This window comes from Myzus persicae, unplaced genomic scaffold (genome assembly GCF_001856785.1).
Source record: "Myzus persicae strain clone G006 unplaced genomic scaffold, MPER_G0061.0, whole genome shotgun sequence".
Lineage (NCBI taxonomy): Eukaryota > Metazoa > Arthropoda > Insecta > Hemiptera > Aphididae > Myzus > Myzus persicae.
In genome coordinates this window covers 240,685-259,641 of record NW_019103713.1, presented here as the reverse complement: position 1 = coordinate 259,641, position 18,957 = coordinate 240,685, and the positions used below count along the sequence as shown (strand labels likewise).

Below are 18,957 nucleotides of genomic sequence, written 5' to 3'. Positions count from 1 at the left end.
GCATTATTTGAGAAACAAATATATACTCAGTGTTGACTAGTAACATACTATAAATTACAAATTTCCGTGATAAGTAATTTCTATGGAGTTAAGTGTTATATTCCATTTTATTAAAATAAGTTTTGAATGTAGAATATATATGCCATGATCTAGGAGTTAGGGTTTTTCAAAAAATATTAAAAATCAATTAAATTAATTTATGTTTCCAAAAGTTTTAGATAACAATCAACAATATTATCAAAGATAATAGGAAATTATACTTATACATTTTGTTCATATGTAACATTAAGCCATTAAGAGGACGCCATACTTCCATGGTTTCGTCTAACAAACATATAAAATAGCAAATTTTACATTCTGAATAATTTCTTTGACTCTGTTACGTAATTATTAATTTTAGAGTGAATTGATCTATTACCAAATTTTGAAGAAAGAATATTATCTAATCAATGAAATAGGTTTTTTTTTACTTTTTAATTTTAAAACCAGTATTTTAAAATGTACAAACAATTTACAATTTTAAATGCTTCATAACTTGCTTGAATGCTAAATTGAAATATTTATTATAATATTTTAATATAATTATGACTATGATTATGATTCTATGTGCTTACTTTATACAGTCATAAGCTTAAAATTGTATTGTTGTAATGTAATGACTTTATTATATTCTGTAGTTTTTTTATTTAGTATGCATTTTATGCACTATTTACATTGCACATTGTAATAATGAATTATTTATAATTGTATAGTATAAAAAAAAGTATTAAAAATAAGAGGACTTTATTAATGCATTTATAAATGAATTCTCTTCGAGAAATACGATATATTTAATAGATATATTTTAGGAGTTTTAATATTGAAAATGAGTAATGATTGAGTAACAAACTTTATTATTATTTGCATTTCATCATATTATTTGTGTGTAATAATATACATTAAAATTGTCAAGTACCCACAAATAATATTATTATATTAAATAACAAATTAACTAGAAAACCATTATTCTTGGTTATTTAATATATAATTTTGTCCAAATTTTAACTCAAAATAACAATACAAAAAAACTATGTTTATACATTTTTTGATTACAGAATGAACTACGTAACAGAACCTTGTTTTAAATTTACAATCCTTAGCTATACAAGTCGAACCTTTAATCTTTTATTTTTTAATTATTCAATAATTCGTACATTTTCAATTTAATACATTTTGTAAAAATTTGAACTTCATTATATTGAATGATTATAAAAAATTTTTTGTACATTTTTAATATTTTTCAACTGATATTGAAACAATATATCATGAGCCTTATATTCAATTTTAAAGAATCTTAACCAAACGAATAACATTTTTAGAAGAAAAACATTTTTATTTAAAATGTCCATAAAATATCAAACATAGGAGATTATAAAAATTTCAAGTATCTACACTGTTTGAATTACAGCAAAATGAGAAAATAACTTCAACTAGTTATCGTGCACACAGACACAAAAAAAAATGATATGAAAAAAATACACACACCTCATAGTATAATCAATTTATTCATCCACTCAAAATTTAAAATATCATATTAAATAATGATCACAATGTGTTCATTTAAGAGCATATTTTTCTTTAACTAAGGTAAATAATTATTTTATGTAACTGTGTCTGTCATAAAGATGATGGAGATTAATTTGTATCTTAATGGTCAGAGGGTAGTTTAGATTACAATGAATGCACAACACAAAATGTACCAAATTATTTATTACACCCATTTGTTATTTGATATGGATAGAATGAGGCAAATGTAAAAAATGAAAAATTTATTACAATTGTAACAATGATATCAAATATTAGCCTGAACTGTGCATCTCCAAATCAACTCACCAACTGAAAATAAATAGCAATATTATTAAAAATTTGACATAGCATTTAGAAATGTTCACATCTAATACAAATACAGTTCACAATAGACATGTACAAAATAATTAGTATTCATTGAGGCCACACTTGTTAATCATTAATACAAAAACAAACATTGGTCACTCACTATTCATAGGTAATTGGACAACCATCGTGGAGTAAAATTGTTCAATATCACAAACAATTTTAGTTTCATCGGCCTTAGTAAAATTAATTGCCACATCATTACAACCAAATCTTACAGAACGGCCAATCCTAAAAAAAAAATGTATACATGGATAATGAACAAATAAGTAAGTATAGCTAAAAGTTGTCATCAAAAGTAATAAAGAGCAATAATAGTAGGCTTCAGATATTGCAACAAATTTATTTTGCTGTTTTACATAACAATGATCTGTTTACTTATCAGACAACAACTGAAGAAACATTCCTACTGTGATTCAGGCCTTAGACACAGTATCTTGGTTAAATTGTGCAATTTTAGCCTTGAATATAGAAACAAAGAGCAGTTATCCAGGGGAGGGTGGTACTCTAGTTGTATGGTATAGTTACATGAGCATATAACAGTGGCATAGGCAGGAATTTTCATTGGGGAGGGGGATAGATACATTTTTTTGAGATAAATTGCAGATATATCGCACAAAATAAATTCAATGTATACAAAAAACAATTCTAAGTAAAGACCTATAATATAAGGTACTGGGTATAATTTAAGATATATTTTGCATATATTATGGCATCTTTACTGCCCCCAAAAGCGAACACAAAAAAAAAATACATATCATGGGAAAATCAATACATTCATCCCTCCACTCAGAATTTAAAGAATGCAATAATACAATAATTAAATTGTTATATCATCAATTCACATAACCATTTGTCTGACATTCGTTAGATAAATATCTGTATTTTTTTTCTAGGTGCAAATATTATACGATTTACTCTTCTCTCAATATTATTAAGTATTAACCTGTTCTATGCTTATACATTTATTTTCGTGAATACTATATTTACTAAGCAACATATGAGTATAGATTATAGGTAGCTGCCATCATATCAACAAATTTTTTAATTTTTACTATAAAATTTATTAGAGTAACCGTTATCAGCAACATTGCCATAACGAAAAGGGAGGAAATCACTGGGCATTCAAAAAAGACACACACCTTCTAAGTTTGTACGGCCAGCTCTCGGGTTGGTAAAAGACATGACACTGGTCATATCTCTGAGCTGTATGTCAAAAGATTGTAACATTACATTTGAAATTGTGGCCGTCTTGACAGTACCTGATTGGGCTTGAGTTATAACGTCCTGTCCAGTGACCATCGGCTTTATGGTACGCTGCTGGATAGTCGAAGGCCGTTCAAAACCTTAACAGAAAAGATACACGTATATATGTGTAGTGAGTCACAAATAGAAGGAAGCGGCAGGGTGGAGAGACTTACCATATGCGTATATGCCACGCACAAGGTCTTCCCGGAAGTTCATGTTGTCGAACCGGGACAGTACCTCAACACCTTCACTGGTTTCAAACTGGACTCACATGTCGGACTACCATTGTCAGTGCCAGTAAGTACGACGACGTAAGTATTCGATTTCTGATAATTACCTGACAGACAACGGTGTCACCAAGGAACAAGAAGTCGAGAATGACTCACGGTGAACATGCGACTACATGACCAAGATCATTATTATCTTTATTCTATGAGCAAGATACCTTGAATAATTTTCGACATTTCGAACTAGTCATTTGACACGGGCGTCGGGAGTCGGGACGTAATCAGTAAAAAAAAATTAGCAAGGACCATCGATATAAACACATAACATCTGGTTAATGGTAATACCTATAAAAACGGTTACACATTAAGCGCTTACCATTGCCGGCCGGTCATGGAGTAGAAAACGATGAGAGGGTGGTGAAGGAGAATTCAACACGTTGTATAATATATTGCCACGTCGCATCATCCCCTCACGGAATTCCATGCTCCGGGGGCCGGCCGTCAGCATCTGCTTCCAGGGACCAGAGGGTTGAGGGCCGAGGGGTGAGTATTGGGGAAGTTAGCGCATCGGCGTCGCCTATACATTCTTCATTTTGCATTTTGCTGGCTGCCATTGTTGTCTGTGGTCACGGAAAACAAGCACGTTTTTAGCCCTTTTTTGATTTATAATTAATTTAAAAACCTTTTTTTTTTTGTACACGGTTGCCTGAAGCCGATAAGTTTGGCAGACAATACTTTGTACCAGACAACTGTAGAGGTAAATATTACGTTTTGTTCAATAATTGAATTTCAATTACTATACTTATTACTTAGGGATAGTCGGGTTAGATAAAGAATCAACTAATTGAATGGTTCAATAACATTTAATGGACCAATCATAGGCCACTAAATCGAAGAACGATTATCATCTCACTATTGATTCAATAAAATGTGTGTTAAGTGATTTTTCAAGCAACCTAGCATTAATATTTTTAGGTAGGTACCTATAGCTTTTAAATATTCTTCAAGTTCTGGATACTCATTACCATTGTTTTTTTCCTTTTTATTGATTACTCGCCCAGTTTGTCGTAATCTAGTTTTGAGCCACCTACATTTATTTCATACCTATTTTCAGTAATACGTATTGTTTCCAAATTATTGAATGACATTTTTGGTTTAATAATAATATGATATTAATTACTAAATAATATTTTTGAATTCCTGATTATTATGCATTTTTTAAAGTGAATTTTTATATAAAATAATTTCTTAGTAACCTCCTACTGTATATTTTTAAAAAAAAGCAGTGTGTTCTAAGTGATTACAGACCAGAGGCCTGGTTATGAGTATTTAAGTATTAAATAAATACATGCTTATAATAACTTTAGACATGACATCTGTAAGGAGCTGCTAGTTGAATGAGCAGAGGCCAAAATCCATAATATAACAATAATATCATAATAGTATAATGTATTCAGTACTTACATTGTTTTTAAATTCAATTATTGTTCCCTGTGATTAGGCTTACCTATGCCTTTGATACACAATTAGGGTTCTATGAATTTGAACCTAGCTGTTAATGTATGTAGTAATGAATGATTGGATCTCGGCCTAGGATTTAAATCTCGTAATGATTCAGTTAAGCAATATATTCTATTAAAAAAAAAAAATTTAAGATCTTAATCTTTTGTTTTAGATTTTAAATTCAACCATGTCGAAAGAAATTATTGAACAAGTAAACCAAGCTGACGAACTTACTAAATCAAAACTATCTGATGAAAAAGGACTACTTCTTGAAAACAAAAAGGATTCATATGACTCTAGTATTTCTAAAAAATGTGTGGAAAATAATACTGACATAAAAGAGAATTACAGTGGAGAAAAAGATGCAATTTTGGATGGAGGTTTTGAAAAAAATATAAAGATTGATGATCAAAATGATATTAATGAAGATAATGATAAGAAAAATATAGGGGAGAACGACAAAAAACAGAAGGATGATTATGAGAATAAACAACTTCCAGAGATTGATCATGTTGAAATATGTGTTGAGAATGTGGAAAATAATATTTCTGTAAAGATAGATGATGAAAACAACGATAAAACCAAAGTTGTGGCAAAACCTCTAGAGAACACTAACCTAAAACAGAATGATAACGGTGAAAAAGAGAAAATTTTTACTGATGAAAAAATTAAAATTGATAAAAATGAAGAGAAGTCCATGGATCACAATGCTGATGAACTCAAGATAAATTTGAGTGATGATAAAATGGATTCCATGCCGAAAGACAATGTACAAAAATGTGAAAATAATACAAAAAACAAAATTGAAGATAATATTACAACCATAATAGTTAACCAAAATGAAAAAAACAAAGTTGGCGACAAACATGCAGAAAATAAGGCTGATATAAAAGAGAATAATGACGAAACAAAAACTAAATCTTTGAATAAAGATTTTGAAAAAAATTCAAAGGTAGATGAACAAAATATAAACGATAATGAAGTAAAGAATAATACAGTAGAGAACGACAAAATAATGGATGCTCAAGATAATAATAAACTTATGGAGATTGACAATGTTTCTAATATTGAAAACCACAGCGAGAATGATATTTCTGTGACGATGGACGCTGAAAATGATGATAATACTAAAGTCGTGGGAAAACCTTTAGAAAATGCTAACCCAAAAGAAATTAATGGTGAAAAAGAAAAAAAATTTACTGATGTTGAAAAAAATAAAATTAATGAAAATGAAGAAAAGCTGGCAGATCATGATGCTGATGAACCAAGGATAAATGTGATTGAAGATTATATGAACCCTATACCGAAAGACGGTGGAATGAATTTGGCCGAAGGTAATCACAATTTGGAGGAACACGTTCAAGAGGAGATAAAGAATGAAACTGAAAATGAAGAAAAACTCAAGGATCCAGACGCTGATAAACGAGAAATAAATTTGGATGAAGGCAATGACAATTTGAATGAACACGTTAAAGAAGAGAGAAAGAATGACATTGGAAAAGAAGAAGAGTTGGTGAATAAGGTTGCTGATGATCTAGGGATAGATTTGATTGATAATTGTATGAATCAGATCCCCAATGATGGTACACAAGAAAGTAAACATAATGTAATTAATGATTCTGGTGAACAAAAAAAATATTTGTTATGTGATAATGACGATTTAGAGGAACACATTCAAAAGAAGAGAAAGAATGAAAATGAAAATCCCACCAATCATGAACAAGAAGTAGATAATGATGAGCCGGAGAAATACATTCATAAGAAGAGAAAGATAATTTAAGTACATTATAATTGATTCCAAGATTATTTTTAAATTATCAATACATTTTGAATATAAAAAAAAGTAATTACAAATACATTATAATATAGGATATTTTTCGGAGGGTGAGTTAAAATATAAGATTTATTTAATAATTTAGTATACATTTTTATAAAGCCAGGAGGTCGAGTAACCCTTCCATACACTTTCAATGCCAAATAAGTTATAACATTTACATTACTTAGGTTTTTTTACATAATATTAAAAGTTGAAATATAAGACTCAAATTAAATCATCCAGTTAATTATTTAGTACACATTTTTATACAACCAGGATTACGTTGTATACTTATACAGATAAAAAATAATATGATCTTATGATATTTGATTATATTCATTTCTAAAGTATGTAAAATGTATAATCAATTTTTTAAGTTATGGCCATTCCTATGTTTTGAAATAATAGTAAATATAGCATATTTTGACAGTACTTATTTTTTGTTATAAATTCAATCTTAAACCTATTCTATTTTATAAAAATACATATTAACATTAAATTCTTCCACTGGTTTACTCATAAAAAAAACACTATTATTAATAGGACTCAGAATTCAATGACATAAAAAATGTTTGATAAATAAAAAAATTAAACAATATTTTTTCCAATAATTAATAATGCATTACATTTTATAAATCAATTTGTGTTTACAAGAAATAATAAAATATGACATAATTATTAATTCTATTTTTATGTAAGTTAATTAATATTTTTTATGTTTAAAATGTAGAAATATTTTTTCAATAATTTTAAAATATCTGATAAAAATTTAATTTTTTTTTATTCTAAAATTTGTAAGAAATGAAAGGAAATAAAAAATAAAATGTCATAAAACACATAATATAAATAAGATACTTAGTTTTTGAAATCTAGATTGAAACACTTTTTTTTTCGCTAGAAAAGCATTGTCTAAGAAGTTCCATAAAAAAATTTAATTGTAAGCTTCTGAGCCCTTATAATTAATAAAAGTGAGTACATTAGAATGTGCTTTGATACATTAGAATATTCACCTCACTTTTCAATAACTTGCACCATTTAAAACAGGTAAATGGTTATACCATTATTATTACCAGATAATTATATACAATTATTGTAATGAATTTAGTTTGTCTTTAGTTGTAAGGCTCAAAACCTACTATTAATATTTATACACAATTCAAAATCAAGTACATCATTGCATTTTAAATATAAATGAAATTGCAAGCTTTTTTCACAGAGCCAACGCACGAGGCCAGTGCTTTAAACCAAAGCTATGCCCTTGCGCACAAGTTTACCGCCAACTACCACTTTCATTTGGAATAGAGTATACATAGTCTAGTAATAAATATATTGTATTATAGAGTTGGTGAATATTATTTATAAAATACTCTTGTTATAACGAGAGTAGTATGTGATTAAAAAAAAATATAAACAAATTAAATTTTGTTTAAATATTTTCAAAATATAATTATTTTATTATGAAATACCAAATACATATTTTAAATAGTATGTTTAAAAAATTTTTTCATTATTTTAAGAATAGTATATTGGTAATTGTGTTTTTAAAAAAAATAATAAATAAATTATTGGAACAAACAGTAAGTAGGTATACTCTGTAGTAATACTCTGAAAGAAATAAAAATTATAAAAATACTCAACAGCTCCGTGTTAAATTAACTATATAAATAAAGCTTATGACCAAAATTGTTCAACTTTAATAATTAAACTACATAAAAAAAACTTATTATAATATATCTAACTAATGAATACGCTAACTGCCAATATTATTTATTAATTTATCAATTATTATATTCAATTACCTAACTCACAACGATCGCAAAGACACTGACATGTTAAAAACCTTAAGTTTCAAGTAGTACTCAAAACAGATCACCCTGTATATAAAATACAATGGACTCAATAATAAATTAACCTTATATCGAAGAAACAATAATCAAAAAATTTAACACAACTTAATATTAAGTCTTACGAATAACTAAATTATGAGAATGCTAAATGCTGATGAAAATGTTGATTCAATTTTTTCATTTTTAATATTAAAGTAAATATGACCAATAGTTGATACGTACATTTAAATATTAGAATATCTTTGGATCTCTCTTTAGGTTAATTATATTATCTCAAACAAACAATTTAAATCTTTTAAATTAAACGACTAACTTTTTTTTAAAATTGATACGACAGTGATTTTTTTAAGAATGCTCACTTAACCAAATTTTTCTTTTTTATAGTATATTTATACAAATTCTGATTTTTTTATGAGATAATATTCTATAAATCTAATTCTCAAATGAGATTTACAAATATCAAAAATCAGAATTTAATGTAATTTAAGCATACAAATAGAGTGAACATGCTTAAAACATGTATACATAATAATATATAATTTCATAATTATTATGTAGGGAAAAGAAACAAGTAAATCTAATCAATAGGTAATATTCTTTTAGTTAATAACAGTACGAGTTGACCCCGTCTTACAGATGTACAACAACAAAACACATTTTGTAAAAAATGTTTAATATTAGAGTAACAGAAACAGCACAACATACGGGCATAGCATCTTCATAATATAATATAATATGGTAAATAAATTAAATAAAAGTAATACATTAGCTACTTAAATTAAATTATAATGAAATATTTTTTTGAATTTTAAATAATGAAAAATACAATTTAATTTGTCTACACTAATCTTATCATCCAAAAAAAAATTGTGTGACACATAAAAGTTGATGGTGAAAAGCAATATTTACTCTACTGATTCAGGTGCTGTCACATCCAATTTAGGTTTCTTACAGTCAGTAACGAGATCAGATTCTTCTTCTACATCATCTGTAAGTGAACGTTTAGTAACGAGATCAGATTCTTCTACTACATCATCTGTAAGTGAACTTTTCTGTTGATGTTTGAACTTCACAATGATACAAGTCATGTTATCACAGCCAACTCCAGCATTTGGTGTATCAGGCGCCAAACATACTTCAAATAACTATACCAAAGAGTTAATGATATTAATAAGTGTATCATAGATAAAGTAATGATAAAATATAATGTAATAATTACTTCTTCACAAATTAATGATAATTTGACATCTGGACAATGGATACGATTTGATATGAAATCAATAGCTTTCTGACTGCATAACGAGTTCCAAATACCATCACACGCTAAAACTATAAAATCACCATTTTCTGGTTTCAAGTCTATGATTTGTACATCAGGTAAAGCAGTTATCATTTGTTCCATATTTGTAAATAAACTATTTGTCTTGTACATATGATCACCTGAAAATAATTGAACATTGTTTACAATTTTATTTAACTATAAAATACACAATAAATTTTTCACCTAAGGCTCGTGACATATTAAGACCATGGTTAATTCGTCCATCACTTGAAACTCTCCCACCGGCTGCAAGAATTCTTTTCAACTCGGATTTATCCCTAGGCTTGTGATCTGTTGACATGGCATGAGCTTTGCCAGCAATAGATACCACACATCTGGAGTCTCCAGCATTAGCCACATATAGCTTATTTTTCACTAATAAAGCTACAACTGCTGTACAACCACTGTCTTTTCCAGCCTGAAAAAATTGATTTGTTTTAACTATTATAATGCTATTTAAGTTATTACTAATAACTATAGAATATGCTTTTACAGGGGCTTCCTTACCAATATCAACGGCCGAAACTATTAAGTAAATGATTTCTGTGGTGACATATAAAGTTTACATAAAAACTAAAACGCTTATTTACCATACGAGATAACTTTAATATTATATACTCAGTCTCAAAAGAGAATAATCAGTCGTCCAACCAGTTTTTGCTAATGTTGCACGCGTCACACCAACTACCTAGTGTTAGCATAATTACATGGCTCTTGACAAACTAATCGCATCATTGAAGATGCAAAATAAGCGATAGTTCTCTTTTGAAACAGAGTACACTTTACATAATTGCCTGATTAGGTGTTGAATAATAAAAATTGTACTATGTACCTACCTACATAATGAAACCAATGATTCTTAAATCTTAAACAAAATTTAAATTTAATGGTTTGGCTTGTGAAATCCTGTGTGTGCTTAGTTAAATCTGACATTTAAATAAAAAAATAATATTGCTTGTATTAACACAAAAAAATTATTATGTTATAATATATTACCAATTCCGTTTCAACAAGTTTTTCATCATCAACATCGGCATTATCTAAAAGAAATAAACATAATAAATATTAAAGAAAATCGTGATAATTACCAAATTATAATGACCTATTTAAGCAGATAATAATTATTTTAAATGTATACTATGTATCGTCAATATATAGACGACTAATTGTTAACTTAGTCTTGAACTTAGTTAAATAATTCATCAACTCTAATATCAAAATTAATTTTGATTTAACGTTGATATATATAGTAAAAATCATAATTAATAAATCACATATGCGGGCACAGGCCTCATTGACAGAGCATGCAAAACAAAAATAGGGCCCTTAAAGCTTTTTGAAACTGTCAATAATTTTTATAATACCTAAGTATCTATCTCTGTGTCCATTTTTAATCAAAATTACAAATTAAAAAAAACATTCGAGTTCTTTGAGAAAAGTAGACTGTAAGTTGATATAAGAGTGTTCTTTCTTGGAGTCTGCAGTGGCATACCCTGCATACCTTGTGAGTACACCTGTGATTAACCATTAGCTATTGAGCTACCTATAAACTTATTATATTAATAGAACTCAAGTTCTATTAAAATATGACCAGAGCCATCCATAGAAACCAAAAACCTATACAAAAATTATATTGAGTTGAATTTTTGAAAAAACCTAATGACAATTTTCAGAACAATTATAAACCTAATAAATATTAAAAAAACTAATTCATCCAAATAGTAGCAGTTTCATAGTTTATAAAACATTCTCTAAGTGTCTATTGGTATGTACTTATTGTTTAATAGTTGTAGTTTATAAGTGCGTTGTGATCAAAATTAACGTACCAAAAAAATTTAGAATCCATGTTAATATTTTCTCCCCTGAATTAAAAACAAATATATATTATATTTTATGATTAAATAGGTAGGTATTTTATGTTTTACTTCATGTCAGAATAAAATTCAATTTATTACTAAACTGTATTTATTTTAAATGATTTTGGTAGTAAATATCAACTAACAGTTTGTATTTGTCAGTCATATCAAATAAGAGAAATTACAGTGTTTAGGTACTTACCACTTTCTTCTGTTTTTCCGTTTTTCAATCGAAGAGTTCTCAGCCTCCTCAAAACTGACGGTGCAATTAGACTGTCGTCGAAATCCAAGTAAGCCTTGATCAGTGCATTTTCGTAATCGCCTTGTTTGAACAGTTCGTTTTTGATCAGTGAAGGCAACATCTCAACAGCATACTGTGCCACTTCAGCGCCACCGTGCCCGTCGAAGACTCCAAAAAGCGACATGTCATTGTCGAAGTCCACTAAACAGACGTGGGCGTCCTGCAGAGCGATCAAAAGACACCACAACAATTAAACCACCGAGTGGAAGGTTTAAAATCCGCTATAGAGTAGCGCAAGGGAACGAATCGAACGGCGTGCCAACGTTACCGCAAGCACACCTGCCGTCGAGTCGCGCCCGACCACTGGGCCACCCATCACCCGCCGCTACTCGGTAGACACGACTCACAGTGTAGTTACTCACCTCCTGTTTCTCGCGCCAGCCCTGCATCGAACTGACGCCGCACATGAGCCGGTCGTTTTCCATGTCCTCGGAGTCCTTGTCGGTTTTCGGTTTGTTCAGGTACGAACCCATGACGACGACGACGGCCGTCGCACTCTCGCACCGCAATCTGTTGCTGATCCTCTCTAGCGGCCCCGGGCACACACCCGCGACGACGACGAATGTGGATGCGGGTGTTCACCTGAATAATGCGCAGAGAATAATTTCGTATTTCCGTGCGTAGCGGCGTCTTGGGGGCGGCGTACGTGTCGTACTGTGTGGAGTATTGATTGACGTGCCGTCAGGACGAGTGCGGCGGAAGGCGACTGCGCGGCGTTTGGAGCGACGCCGACGACTAGGACGCGTCGACGGTGACCGGTATGCGGCGGCGGCTGATGGAGATACGGGGAACGAATAATACTGTGAATATTAATATGATAATATTGTTGTGTTATGCTTGCATTAATAATATTATCAGTGTATAATATATTTATCGTTATTAATTATTATGAATTTATTTTGTTACTGTCGTGACGAGAATAATGCGAGTCTGTACATTTATATAACGATAATAATATTATGAAATCAGAAAATAAATACCACTGTTGACTGATGTTGTTCTTGTTGTTGTCCGCCGGGTTCCGCTGTTATCGGTATTGTTGACACTTGATAATATTATTACAATGGCACCAAAGTTGTTGTTGTCGTTTGACTAAAATATTATAATATTTTTTGTCACGAATAATATTATAAATATTGTTATTATTGTTATTATTATCATGCTTATCGCCCGGCTAGTTGGGCGGTCGGGTGTTTATCATATCTTATAATACTTCTTATCACGCAACAAATAACAATCATTCGGAGAAAAGTGAGACGCCAAAGTTATGATGTTAAAATCATGACAAAATACATTTTTACATCAAAATACATCATTAAAATACAACAATAAGATAGTACATTAGTACCTATGCTACCGACCACCTTTAATTAGTACTTTATTGTTGTGAGTATTACATGTCCACGAACTTTATAATTGCCTTCAGAAATGTAATCAGTTAGGCGGTGTTGGGTAAATTACTAATTTCCGTAACGAAATTACTTTTTCAGTAACGCTGTGGTAATTTCATTACATTTTATTTGAACTAATACAATTAAAACTACTTTCAAAGTAACTTCTATGTTGTAACGCATTATTTTCGACGTTATTCGAATAAGTTATGAATGACACAACTACAAAACCTAGAGGTTGAGATGTTCGAAAAAAAAGTTAAAATAATTTCGATTTACCAACGATTCCAAAAGTTTTAGGCTTACACATAATCAACAATATTATTAAAAATCTCAGGAATTAGTTTTTAATAATTTAATTTAAATATTTTTTTCCTAAAACCACAGATTTAAATTTATTCTATACTGTAAAAATTAACTTAATATAAAAAAAAAACAATAATCGGAAATATCAAAATAATTTTTAATATTATTTATAAATATTATAAGAAGGTAATAAAGAATAATTTATAACAATGCCACAATGGTTTACCTATACTATTATATAAAATTGTAAGGGGTTTTCTAGGACCGCGTTAACCAAGAAAACTACTGAACCGATTTGAATGAAATTTTTTACTGTTATACCCGACACTGTTGAAGATTTTAGTACCATTTTTGTCAATAAAAAATAAGTCTTAAGTTATTATTAATTAAAATAAACTTGTAAATTGTATACCTATACATTTTTAGTAAGAGAGTCGCTAGCAATCAAACAATCAAACAGGCTTCTAGACTCTAGGCAGGTCGGGATCAACTTGGAATAATAAACAATTATTATATTTATTTAGTTTAGCAAAAAAAAAAACAATTAATTTTATCTGAATATCTATTATTAGTATTTACAATCAATGGTGTTACATTAATTATTGGTACAAAATTACTAATAACTAATCGAATTTTCACAAATCGCTTGCTAAGATGGTTGAGTTGTACTTATAGCAAAAGAAAGCGACTTAATTTAATATTGTAGTATAGTTTTACCTAGCATGGGGTACAATGATAATAGTATAATACGATAATATAGTATAAAGTATAATATAATATCCAACCTCATAATATATTGCTCGCATTATAACAAGCGAATCGCATGTATAGATTTGGCATTTTCAACAGGCATTGAAGTACACGGGATCAGCTAGTAATATTATAAATTCATAGAATATAATTATTATATGATACATACATTATTAACAGAAAAGTTATATGCAACAAGTTAAAGTAACAACTTCATTGAGAGAGAGAAAAATACAACTATTTAATCAGTATCCCAGATACATTTGTGTACTCATCAGTATCAGTCTGGCAATTAGGCAATTACCATGGGCCCTTGGATAGTTTTATCTTTTAATCATGTAAGATTATTCTTGATTCTTAGGAATTTTTTTTATTTTGTATAAAATTACAGTTATATACGCATATAATAATAATATGATTATAATAGCCATATTTGTAGGTCTAAAAGAGGAAGGCTATAAGTCATAAAGTACATTAAGAAAAAAAACTGTATCAAAATATTTGTTATACATCAAATTAGAGCTATTGATTTTCCTAATTTATTAATTACTATATTGTAGGTATATAATATTATTTTATTAATTTTAATTTTGTATGTATTTATTTATCAAAAAGTATAGTAAAGTATAGTATCAAAAAGTATTTTACCAAAATAATTGTCTAATTGTGAAATTTTATTTTTTAAAAGCTGTACCTATACATTATTTTATTTATTTCAACTTATATACATTTGGCACACTATAATTCTATCTAATAATTAAAACCATGTTTATGAGATTTGATTCTAATTGTAATTATGATATTATTCACTGATCGAGGAAAACAAAATTACCTGAGGAAAACTTTTCTTTTCTGAGCTCTCATTGAAAATGATTGTGCCGGGGGCCAGACTGACATTATACTTTTAATCATTATTATAATTTATCAATAGTTATTGCTTATTAATTGAATATTTTTCTACTTCTATTCATTCATAGGATTACAGTTCATTAAATGATATTTGATGTTATATGTGTAATTAATTAATTATATTCTAAATTCTAATAATGAATTTGGTTATTATAAATTTAGTATACCTAGCTATGGACTGTAGGTCAATAAATAAATAAAAATAATTCAAATATTTTGTTGGATTTTGTCTTTGATTTCAGTATTAAAGAATACAGTCAAAACTCTTTATAACGAATCTGAAGGGACCAAGAGATTTCTTTCGTTATAGAGAGTTTTCGTAATAGAGAGGGTTTAAAAAAAAACAAAATTTTAATTATTTATCAAACACATCATTATTTTTACATTATTTTATATATATTTACATATTATATTAAATTATTATTATTATTATTACCTATACATACTTATTAAATATAATTTAATTTTTATACTATATATATTTATACTTTATTTAAAATAGTCTGTCATCTTAGTTTGGACTTTTTTATTCGGCATTATTGCCGATTATTTTTATAGTTTATATATGTAATGGATACGATAACACGTAAATTGTATTATGAAACCTAAAATATTGTTTCGTTATTGAGAGTGATTAATACGTTATAGAGAATGAATTGTCTAATGGGTTATATAGCAAACCAACCATTATTATGTAATGTTTACGTTATATAGAGTTTTTCGTTGTAAAGAGTTTTGACTGTATGTGTACTTACATCTTACAGCAATTAATTTTAGTACATACATTTATTTAAAACTGCAAGACCTTTATTAAATTACTATGTTATTGTTAGCTTTAAAAGTAGGAATAATTATTAATTTTATATGAAAAAAACTGAGTTTTAACTAAGTTAATAAGTTACTTTTATTTTGAAGTTAACTCGTAACTCTTACAAGTTTATAAAAAAAGAAAAGTAACTTTAAATTTTAAACTTAACTCACATTTCTCTATACTAACTTAACTTAATGAGTTAAAAAAAAAATGGTTTACTTTCCCAGCTTTACCAATCAACAGATTATAATGCTTATACATTTGGTTCTTGTATAGCATTTTTAGTTACCTATTAAATGTGTACATCATCATTTGTATACCCTTACACCTATTATATATTCTGCTTTATAGGTAACACTATAATGTATGACGTATAAATAAACCATTACTTATTAGTCATACGAACTGATTTTGTAATTCATTTTAAAAATGTAACATTATTTGTAATGCCTTACTTTTTGAAATAATTACCCAGTGCAAAATGATAAGAAGAATGTTGGGTAACGCCAGTCTTGTAAGGTATTTGAATAAAAGTATTTGAATACTTTTTTTGTATTTAAATACTATTCTAAATACATTTAAAAATATATATTCAAATACGTATTCTGAATATCTTTTTTTAGTATTTTTATTTTATATTTAAATAATAAATTTGAAAAAAAAAGAATATTTGTGTTTATAGATTATAATCCTGAGCAGTGGTCATTAAAATAATAAAATATAATATTAACCATAGCCCATAGACCTTTTACTAGTTGAGTAGTGATGAAACCATTAGCTGTGGGCTTAGATATTTTGCAAGGAGAAAAGTTCATGTATTTTGGTTATTTAATCTCATCCATTTCTCAACTTATTTCACAGTATGAGAATATGAAAATAAATGAAAATTACAAGTTTTGTAGATCATTAGGTAATTGATACAATTTGTTTCAATGTTGAAAAAAGATTTGAGACTCAACTAACTGACTCATTTATTATAATTACTGCCATATTATTTGTTGATTATTCAGTTTATTCTATTAGGCATTAGCGTAATGCGCTTAAATTTATTTTTGCCAAAAAATTACATTTCAAAAGCTCATTCTGTGCATAAAATATTAGAATATAATAATATACGTACTCTAAAAGTTTCAAGTAGGTACCCACGAATAACCTCTTGGTTATTTAACAATATTTAATATCGTCCAAATTTGAACACAAAATAACAATTAAAAAAAAAAACTGTGTTTATATATTTTTAGATTTTTTGACTATAGAATTGATTGTTGTGTTCAGCTTTGTTTTTAATTTTTGATCCTTAGCTATAAAAGTTGAATGTTTTATAAATAACTAGAAAATAATTAGTACATTTTCAATTTGAAAATTATGTCAAAATTTGAACTTTAAATGCTTAATCGTACCTATGTATTTTAAATATTTTTAAAATGATATTGTAACAATGTATCAGGAGCCTTGTATTACATTTTCAAGCGTTTTGACCAATAAAATAAAATTTTATTGACATTTATAAAAAAAAACTGAACAAATTAAATATTTAAAATGTCTGTAAATAGCACTAATCGAGTAAAATAATTTGAAAATTCAATCAAGTTTATGAATTGATAAAAAATAACATAATATGGTGTAAGTTTCAAGAATCTACAGTTATTCGTTTTTGAATTACAACGTAATAAGAAAATCGTTACCTACATGCGAGAAATCGAGTGAATCCAATGTTGTAAAAATTTGAAATTCAAACGCTCATAAAAAAATATTGTTGATTGACGCTCAACTTTTTATATTAATTTACACTAAAAACAAATTGCGAGGAACCTTGTTTTATGTTTTCGAGTTTTTTGACCAAGCAAAAATGTTTTTATCAACATTAATTTTAAAAAAAACTAATAATAATCGAACATACCATATGTCCATATGCCTAACAGTTCAACAAGATTCAAAATATACTGAAAATGTTATGGTGAATAGAAAATACTAACAGGTACATTGGTACATACATTCAGTGAAAGATTCATGTACCTATCTATAGTTATTTGTTTAAGAGTCACACCAAAAATCAAAACTGATGTGCAAAAAAATCCCGTTTTTCTTAATGTTTTGTGTGTTTTCCGGCACTTTCAAAAACTTTTGGGAATTAAACGAAAAAGTGTGTTTTACTGGTATATTACATACACTTGTTATATTTCTCGTCGGTAAACCGCCAGTAATTTTTGGAACTACTAACATTTTTAACGTAAGATTCGAGCGAGCATGTACGTACGATTGCGAGTGTTGCGTTACAAAACAAATACTGTTTGTTTGATAATTTATCTAAAGTCATCAAGGCCTGAACTACTTCTTGAGATATGAAACTACTTTGTGATCTCGAGTTCAATAAAGTTCGACATAAGACCAATGTTGCTCACTTCTCTTTTGCTCGCACGACGGCCGTTGATAGAAGTACGTTCTCGTGATCGATGCCCGACGGCATATAAACGCTAGCCGACTCACTGAAGTCTTATTCGATTTTTTTTCATTCTATTTTTGTGGAATAGTGTGTAATAATGTATTATGTGCTTTATGCCATCTATAATACTTATTCCACGAAAGACAGTGTTAAACTTAGTGTTTGCGCAGACATACCTTGCAGAGCCCTAGTTCATTGACCCTTTTTATTCGATCGGTCACTGCTAACGATAAAAATTAAGGACATTTGTAAGTCGTAATATTGTATGTGACAAATCATACGCATAGCATTTTATC

The 18,957-nt window shown here is 28.4% G+C and overlaps 3 protein-coding genes across 7 annotated transcripts; 1 reads left to right on the top strand and 2 right to left on the bottom strand.

Moving 5' to 3' along the window:
- Nucleotides 1-1,377: 1,377 nt before the first annotated feature.
- Nucleotides 1,378-3,711, bottom strand: LOC111035124 (eukaryotic initiation factor 4A-III-like). Of its 2 annotated transcripts, XR_002604617.1 has the most exons (4): nucleotides 3,354-3,711; nucleotides 3,075-3,278; nucleotides 2,036-2,163; nucleotides 1,378-1,875 (listed from the first exon to the last, which is right to left on the bottom strand). XR_002604617.1 is itself a non-coding variant. In XM_022316641.1 (3 exons), exons 1-3 carry the CDS (start codon nucleotides 3,394-3,396, stop codon nucleotides 2,147-2,149), a joined length of 264 nt encoding a protein of 87 aa, XP_022172333.1. In that variant the 5' UTR covers nucleotides 3,397-3,711; the 3' UTR covers nucleotides 1,882-2,146. The 2 variants fall into 2 exon arrangements, 1 of the variants encoding a protein (XP_022172333.1); XM_022316641.1 differs by lacking the exon at nucleotides 1,378-1,875 and having other exon boundaries at nucleotides 1,882-2,163.
- A 167-nt stretch (nucleotides 3,712-3,878) lies between these two features.
- LOC111035123 (myb-like protein X) lies at nucleotides 3,879-6,764 on the top strand. 2 transcript variants are annotated; one of them, XM_022316639.1, is made up of 3 exons: nucleotides 3,879-3,950; nucleotides 4,120-4,164; nucleotides 5,083-6,764. In XM_022316639.1, exon 3 carries the CDS (start codon nucleotides 5,098-5,100, stop codon nucleotides 6,688-6,690), a length of 1,593 nt encoding a protein of 530 aa, XP_022172331.1. In that variant the 5' UTR covers nucleotides 3,879-3,950; nucleotides 4,120-4,164; nucleotides 5,083-5,097; the 3' UTR covers nucleotides 6,691-6,764. The 2 variants fall into 2 exon arrangements, with proteins under 2 accessions (XP_022172331.1, XP_022172332.1); XM_022316640.1 differs by lacking the exons at nucleotides 3,879-3,950; nucleotides 4,120-4,164 and adding an exon at nucleotides 4,217-4,382.
- Nucleotides 6,765-9,149: 2,385 nt separating this feature from the next.
- On the bottom strand, nucleotides 9,150-14,702 carry LOC111035127 (probable protein phosphatase CG10417). Of its 3 annotated transcripts, XM_022316648.1 has the most exons (9): nucleotides 14,534-14,702; nucleotides 13,032-13,143; nucleotides 12,698-12,851; nucleotides 12,414-12,633; nucleotides 11,953-12,211; nucleotides 10,891-10,934; nucleotides 10,078-10,312; nucleotides 9,793-10,013; nucleotides 9,150-9,718 (listed from the first exon to the last, which is right to left on the bottom strand). In XM_022316648.1, the coding sequence occupies exons 4-9, from the start codon at nucleotides 12,522-12,524 to the stop codon at nucleotides 9,479-9,481; spliced, it is 1,110 nt and encodes a 369-aa protein (XP_022172340.1). In that variant the 5' UTR covers nucleotides 12,525-12,633; nucleotides 12,698-12,851; nucleotides 13,032-13,143; nucleotides 14,534-14,702; the 3' UTR covers nucleotides 9,150-9,478. The 3 variants fall into 3 exon arrangements, with proteins under 3 accessions (XP_022172340.1, XP_022172338.1, XP_022172339.1); XM_022316646.1 differs by having other exon boundaries at nucleotides 12,414-12,851; XM_022316647.1 differs by lacking the exons at nucleotides 13,032-13,143; nucleotides 14,534-14,702 and having other exon boundaries at nucleotides 12,414-12,994.
- Between the last annotated feature and the right edge of the window lie 4,255 nt (nucleotides 14,703-18,957).